The sequence below is a fragment of the Merops nubicus genome, unplaced genomic scaffold (genome assembly GCF_000691845.1).
Source record: "Merops nubicus isolate BGI_N331 unplaced genomic scaffold, ASM69184v1 scaffold31786, whole genome shotgun sequence".
Lineage (NCBI taxonomy): Eukaryota > Metazoa > Chordata > Aves > Coraciiformes > Meropidae > Merops > Merops nubicus.
In genome coordinates this window covers 18,614-26,443 of record NW_008617475.1, presented here as the reverse complement: position 1 = coordinate 26,443, position 7,830 = coordinate 18,614, and the positions used below count along the sequence as shown (strand labels likewise).

The 7,830-nt window shown below is 47.0% G+C and overlaps 1 protein-coding gene across 1 annotated transcript in view; it reads left to right on the top strand.

Annotated features, from left to right (window-relative positions):
• Positions 1 to 1,552: 1,552 nt before the first annotated feature.
• The window catches only part of SH2D7 (SH2 domain containing 7), a gene marked incomplete at both ends in the record, with an annotated part of 22,796 nt that continues 16,518 nt past the window's right edge, over positions 1,553 to 7,830 (top strand). The window contains 5 exons of the mRNA XM_008943167.1: positions 1,553 to 1,655; positions 4,741 to 4,843; positions 5,310 to 5,466; positions 5,812 to 5,914; positions 6,187 to 6,315. Coding sequence (XP_008941415.1) covers positions 1,553 to 1,655; positions 4,741 to 4,843; positions 5,310 to 5,466; positions 5,812 to 5,914; positions 6,187 to 6,315 — 595 coding nt within the window. The remainder of the gene's footprint in view (positions 1,656 to 4,740; positions 4,844 to 5,309; positions 5,467 to 5,811; positions 5,915 to 6,186; positions 6,316 to 7,830) is intronic.

Below are 7,830 nucleotides of genomic sequence, written 5' to 3'. Positions count from 1 at the left end.
CAGCTCGGCTGCCGATGCTGGGCACGCAGCTAAACGTGCTGGGTTCGCTTCTGGAGCTGTGCGGCGTTGGAAAGATGTCACCAGCTCCGGGGGAAGATACAGGGTGGTCTCCAGTCATGAAGTGACTCCCACCGTAGCTGCTGTAACCAGGGTTATGCATGATGAAAGGAGCCTGTTTTCCCAAAGTGGTGCTTCCTGTATATAACCAAAGAGCAAGGGGAAGATAGACAGAAGCTGTTTGGCTGTAAGACCTGTGTGAATCTGGTTAGGGAAAATCCTATTGTCATAGACAGTTCTGTGCACTAAGAAGGGTGAAAAATGGGATCCTCTTACCAAAGACAACACCAGTGTCATTAGCATTTTGCTCCATGATGTCACTGTTGCTCTGCTGAAATTATACAGAGCTTCAGATACCATTAACTAGAAGAGAAACCCTCAAACAATGTCAACTAGCAGAGAAGACCTCACACAGCATGGAGGAGCAGGCCTCAAAACGCTAACTGCCTGACCTGAATATTGTAGAGAACAGCTTGAATGTCATCTCTGTTCAGCCTGTTTCGTCTAGTATTCACTTCTTTATGTTTGCCTTCTCATCATTTTACCAGTATTTTCAGTGTATGTGGTGTGGAAATGACCTTCTGAATTACTGTTGAGTGTTGTGGTGGGACTTGGAGCTGGCCATGAGGGTCACTTGAGCCCAGCTAATTTCTCTAGCCTGCAGGCCAGGAGAGCTTGTGCTTTACATGAAGTGCTATCATGAAGTGGTAGCTGTGGAGTCAGCAGGTGGAGGAGGTGCTGCTGGTAGAGCTTTTAGTGATGGAGAACAGTCATAGCATTTGTCTGGGGAGATGGAAAACAAGAAAGGGTCGAGAACTCAGTGGTCTGATGTTTCCTGCCAGCAGTTTGTGGTCTCAGAGGTGAGAGTCTGAGATACGCCTGTGCATCTTGCAAAGCTGTCTTTGCTGAAGTTCTCCACCAGCATGATGTTCTCAGTCCGGGACACCTTATCTCACTGTTTGTCCATTCCCCCTCCCAGGACCGGGGAAAGTGCACTTTCAAGTGCTGCTTGTTTGCCTTAGGGGTGGAGGTGCTGGGTGCATGTGACGGCAGCATGACGTGCACCACTGCCACTGTGGGTCTGCGGGCACCTCTGCGGCGTGCACCCACCTTCTCAGCTGGCTGGGGCATGCAGATGTGTGAAGACCCTCAGATCTGAGATTGCTGCCAGGTCTCAAGACCTGTACGCAGCTGTGGATATGAGATGGATGGGGCAAATCTCTTTGAGGAAGAAGGAAGCTGTTGACTCCAGTGTATGTGTACCTGTATCTGTACGTTCTTGCAGATTGGGAAAAAAATTCCCTTGAGGTGGGATCAGGACCTCGTGGGACCTGCTGTGTAAAGCTGTGGTGTGAGGTTGTACTCTTGCATGCGGATTAACTGCAAAAGTTCTGAAACTCTTGGACAGGAGAGTGCTGTCAGGTGATGAGGTACTAAGGCATAAGGGGCCGAACAACTGTACAGCTGCTGGAATTCCCTTTGCTTTTTTTGGCAGTGGAGAGAGTGGTGCAGGGAAGACAGAGAGTACAAAGCTGTTGTTGCAGCACATCATGAACCTATGCAAGGGCAACTCACAGCTCGAGCAGCAGATCCTTCAGGTAAGCCATTAGAGGATGCTTGAAGATGCAGAAGCAGCACTGCTGCAAGACAGCATGTGCTAGGCTCATGACCCCTGATGATGAATCACCACTGGAAGTCAGGAAGCAATACATAAGACATAAGAAAATGGTGAGTAAGAATGGTGGAACAGCTGACCTCAAACTAGGACTGATAGATAGGTCGGTAATTCTGTTTCCTAGGAGTGTAGTGTTATCTTAAATGATAGAACAGTATTGCAATTGCCTGTCAGGTTCTCTGTGACAACAGATTAGGGGAATTTTTCTAAATAGTTTCCTGATTGAGGTAGAATAAGGATTTTTATTAGAAAAATGAAGTCTGGATTTAATGATACACAGAGATGGAGAATCCGTACAGCCTTCACTCACCTTTCCTTGGCCTTTGCTTACTGACAGGCATGTACCTGCTAACTGGCTAACCTGATCTTTGCTGTTTTCATATACCTTTGCTAGCTGATTGTGAAATACATTTGTCTCTTTGGTCTGAAGAATTTCCACTTGAGACACTCCCCAAGGAGTTGTGGGTTTTAGAGCAAATCAGACTTTAACCTTCCATGTGATTTATTAAGCAAAGTGAGTACTTGGGCTACTTCATTTTAAAGCCTGTGGTTTTAGGCTTTCTGTAGAGCCAGAGAGATCTTTCTCTGTGTGGTGGCTTAACTTTGGCTGGATACCAGGTGCCCACCAAGCCACACTGTCACTTTCCCTTCTTAGCTGGACAAGGGAAAAAAATACAACAAGGCTTGTGGGTCAACATAAGGACAGGGAGATCACCCACCAATTACCATCACAGACAGAACAGATTTGACTTGGGGAAATATAATTTAATTTATTGCCGATTAGCGTCAGTGTAACATAATGAGAAATAAGACCAAATTTTAAAATATCTTCCCATCACCCCTCCCTTCTTCCAAGCCTTAACTTTCTTCCTGATTGTGTCCTCCCTGGAGTGGCACAGGGAGATGGGGAATGGGTTGTGGTCAGCTGATCATACATTGTCTCTGCTGCTTTTTCCTCTTCACTCTCTCTTCTCCTGCTCCAGCTTGGGGTCCCTCCCATGGGAGACAGTCCTCCACAAACTTCAACATGAGTCCTTTCCACAGGGTATAGTTCTTCACAAACTGCTCCAGCATGGGTCCCTTCTATGGCATGAACTCCTTCAGGAACAGACTGCTGCAGTGTGGGTTCCTTTCAGGGTCACAGATCCTGCCAGCAAATCTGCTTCAGCGTGGGCTTCTCTCTCCATGGGTCCACAGGTCCCTCCAGGAGCCTGCTTCAGTGCAGGCTTCCCATGGGGTCACAGCCTCCTTCAGGCACATCCACCTGCTCCAGCATGGGTTCCTCCGTGGGCTGCAGGTGGATCTGATCCACCACTAACCTCCATGGGCTGCAGGGGGACAGCCTGCCTCACCGTGGTCTTCACCACAGGCTGCAGGGGAATGTGCTCTGGTGCTGGGAGCACTTCCACCCCTTCCTTCACTGACCCGGGTGTCTGCAGAGTTATTTCTCTCACATATTCTCCTCTCTCCAGCTGCCACTGCCATTGCACAGGATTTTTTTTCCCTTTCTTAAATAAGTTATCACAGAAGTACTACCACCATTGCTGATGGGCTTCACCTTGGCAAGCAGTGGGTCCATCTTGGAGCCAGCTGGCATTGGCTCTGTCAGACATGTGAGTTACTTCTAGCAGCTTCTCACAGAAGCCACCCCTGTAGCCCCCCTGCTACCAAAACCTTGCCACGTAAACCAATACACTCTGCCACGCTTTGGCCTGGGAATGGCATATTATTTCAGTGTGGTATCATCTGTGGTGGATCCAAGGTGAATGCCTGTGCTCTGTTGTGGGAACGTGGCATTGATATGCCTGCTGGCTCTACTTGGGCCTGCCATGGGCCTCACTGCCAAGCTGTTTCTGACCTGAGCAGGTTCAGAAAGCAGGATAGGTGTGGTTGCTCAGTGTAGTGCCTGAAGCCAGCATGCAGTTCCACTGGAAACAAAGTTCACTTCAGTCCAGGTGAGTTGCCCTTTGTAAGCCTAGAGATGACAGTGAAGAAATAATAGGCATCTTATTGGGTTCCTGTAGATATATTCAAGCACTAAGCCAGCCCCTTTGGGATTACAGTGTCATGCTGTAAAGCTGTGTTCAGCATGCTGCCCAGCACGTACCCTAAGGCATTGTTCTTCCTGTCAGCAGACATTCTTTGCTCAAACACAGTGAAACTGTCATTTCACCCTGTTTGCATTCAGTTCACCAAGATGGTCTGATGGTTCTTTTAGTTTCTTTATAATTCACTGTCCTGAGCTGTATGCTGTCTACATATTTCAGTAGCTAAATTATGTTTACATTTACTAAGTGTCATCTTTAACTTGTTTATTGTTACAGAATCATAGAATGGGGGGTTGGAAGGGACCTTAAAGGTCATCGTAATTCACCCCCCCTGCCATGGGCAGGGACACCTTCCATAAGACCAGGTGGCTCAAAGCCCTAGCCGGCCTGGCCTTGAACACTTCCAGGGGTGGGCACCCACAACTTCCCTGTGCAACCTGTTCCAGTGCCTCAGCACCCCCACAGTGAAGAACTTCTTCCTAATATCTAATCTAAATCTATCCTCCATCATTTTAAAGCCACTATCTCCTTTCTGGTCACAGCAAGCCCTTGTAAAATGTCCCTCTCCACCTTTCTTGTAGGCCCCCTTTAGGTACTGGAAGGCCACTGTAAGGTCACTACTATGTTGCAGTCACATTATCTAATGTTGCCATGTCAGACGCTTTGTGGAAAGCTGTTACACCAACCTTATCTTTTAACAAATGAGTCAATGATCTTACTGAGATCAAATTAGGTTAATTGCACCTATTTTCAGTAATCTCATGCTGCTTAGTTGTTGCTGTGTTTGCCTCTTTCAGTTCCTTTATCCAGGGTATGATAAAATAGGTGCTCTTGGGTCCTCATGGAGTGGTTCCTTTTCCAGCTGAACCCTGAATAGTAAATGCTGAAGTTAAACTTTTCCAAGTAAGTTAGATTGGATCACTGAATTAGAAGAATGCCTGTTCTGCTTGCTTTTCTTAGGTAAATCCATTGCTTGAAGCTTTTGGCAATGCCCAGACTGTGATGAATGACAACAGCAGCCGCTTTGGAAAATACATACAGCTGCGTTTCCAGAAGAGTACAGGTAAAGTCAAGGTCAGTTACTAGTTTTGGGGATGGCTAGGCATGGGAGAGAGTGCACTAAGTAACCAGAACTTGTGGAAGGTGAAATTTTGGCAGCTGACTCCCTGTGGGAAGGGTGTGCAATGAAGTGAAATCTTACAGCAGCCGCAGCTGTAGGATAAGGCCTGGGTTTGGGCAGTGTGGGAGCACAGAAAGGATATAGGGGTCACAGTGCAGGGGAGGTATCCAGTACTCTGTGGTGCCAGGAGCCTTGATTGCTGCTAAAGGAGGTGATAAGACATCTCTAAGGTGATTGGGACCATGTTGAAGCCCATTTCCAGGGTGCTGGTCAGCCAAGAGGGTGTTACACACAAGAATGTTATTTTAGGCAATTCCATGTTGCCATCAACAAATAAGAGATACAGGACAACTCAGTCAGCTTCACATCCCCAAGTGCAGATTTTGCCCTGTCACCTTCTTCTGTGCAGTGCAAGGTGCAAAGCTGAATGAGTACCTCTTAGAGAAGTCACGGGTAGTGCAACAAGATCCTGGGGAGAGGAATTTCCATATCTTCTACTACATGTTTGCTGGACTCTCTTCAGAGGAAAAGCAGATTTATGGGCTATTGGATCCTTCACTCTACAGGTATTTCAAAAGCATACCCTAGCTTGGTCTGTGTGATGGGGGGTGGAAGGGGAAGCAGCATAATGGGACCTGTGCTTCTGCCCTGTGGCTCTATCTGTGGAGCCTGGTACAGGTAAATAAGTGAATGGAAGATGGAGTGGGATCTGAATAGAGCTACATGAAGAGATCTTGTGGGTCATCATGGAAGTTGGGAGGTCTGGAGTCTCTTCTTCGCTGCATTACCTTGGAAAAGTTTCTTTCCGTTTCATGGCTCCACTGCTGCTGATCTACTTTGTTCCATTTGGGTAGGACTGACTTGCTGTGTTGATTGTGTGACGGTTTTGTGTGGGATATGCACTTTCTCAGGTACATAAGTGGACGATTTGGTACACAGGATGTAGCTCAGCGCTGGAAGCACAAATACCAAGAGGTGTGCAATGCCCTTGACATAGTGGGCTTCCAAGAACAGGTCAGTTCTGGGGTCGCTTAATTTCCATCTGTGCTTCCTGCAGGCATAGGGTTTCTTTCTGGCTGCCATTTTGAGGCTCAGTCTTCTTTCTCTCCAGTCTAGATTTTTCATGTTGCTTCCAAACGACCCGAGTCTGTCAGACGTCAGACTGTGTAGGGCCTTTTCCCACAGGCTAGCTGTGCCTTTCCTTCACCTCTCCCAACTTCTGGGGCCTCTGTGTGGTATATGTTAAATGCTGATAGGTTTTCAGTCACCTTCCTTTTGTGTTCTAGGAACAAGTAGACATGCAGGCTATCTTGGCTGGTGTGTTGTCTCTGGGCAATGTGACCTTTGAGCCTGAGGAGAGCAATGGGTCTGTTAAAGTGAGTGAAGCCTCCCAGGGATGGCTGAAGGCTGCGGCGGTGAGTCACAAGAGTTGTTGATGGGAACCTTGTGGATATGATGCTAGTTTCCACTGGCAGTGTGACTGCAGGAGCTGCTCCTGCCAGAGGAGGAGAGGATGTTTCTGCCTCAGAGTGTGACGGCTCCTAAAGAACAATGATTTTTTTTTTCCAGAAATGAACAGAATGACCCCATGACTGCATTTGTGTTTACTGCTATTCATTTCCAAAAAGACACTTTACAGCTTCTGTTTCTTATGTGTCTAGAACCAATGTCTTGTGTATGGTAATTTTGACTTAATACAGTACAAGCTTTTTAAAATTAAATGCAATATGTTACTAAGTGACAACACCAAGCTAGGTGGGAGTGTTGATCTAGTTGAGGGCAGGGAAGCTCTGTAGAGGGACCCGGACAGTCTCTGTCAATAGGCTGAGGCCAGCGGTGTGAGGTTCAACCATGCCAAGTTCTGGGTCCTGCGTTCAGCCACAACAACCCCAAGCAATGCCCAGGCTTGGGGACAAGTAAGTGGGAAGCTGCAAGAGTGAAAAGCACCTGGAGGTGTTGGCTGACAGCCGGCTGAGTATGAGCCAGCATATGCTCAGCTGGCCAAGAAGGCCAATGGCATCCTGGCTTGTATCAGAAACAGTGTGACCAGCAGGAGTAGGGCAGCGATCATCCCCCTGTACTCAGCACTGGTGAGGCCACACCTCGCGTTCAGTGTTGGGCCTCTCACGATGAGAAAGACATCAAGGGGCTGGAGCGTGTCCAGAGAAGGACAACAAAGCTGGTGAAGAGTCTAGAGCACAAGTCCTGTGAGGAGCAGCTGAGGGAACTGGGGTTGTTTAGCCTAGAGAAAAGGAAGGGCAGGGAAGACCTTATGACTCTCTATAACTACCTAAAAGGAGGTTGTAGTGAGGCTGGGGTCAGTCTTTTCTGCCAGGTGACAAGTGATAGGACAGGAAGTAACGGTCTCAAGTTGTGTTTATATTGGATATTAAGAACAATCTCTTCACCAAAAGGTTATCAAGCCCTGGAAGAGGCTGCTCTGGGCAGTGGTGGATTAACCATCTCTGGATGTATTTAAAATGCATGTAGATGTGGTGCTGAGGGACATGTATTAGTGGTGGACTTGGCCATGCTGGGTTAGTTGTTTGGCTCAGTGATCTTAAAGAACTTTTCCAACCAAACCAATTCTATGATTGTAAGTGTGGTGGTGCCTTGGAGAAATTCAGGTGTGTAGTGTCTGAACACTAGTCCTGTGGGTCTTGTGCATGGGTACCACCTTAACTGCTATTATTTTGTTGTTATCCAGAATTAAACTTTCTAACATTTTATGTGAAATTACCACAGATTTAGAAATTTATATTCCACAGGATCATCCCTTTTTTGCTAAATGAGATGGATACATTATCCTGCTTTGTTAACAACACAGAACAGAAAAATGTAATGCATTTCTGCCCTTTTTATGTCTTTTTATTTTGACCTATTTGAAATCCTCACACCCTTCATTTTTGGTTTCACTTCCATCTCTTTCC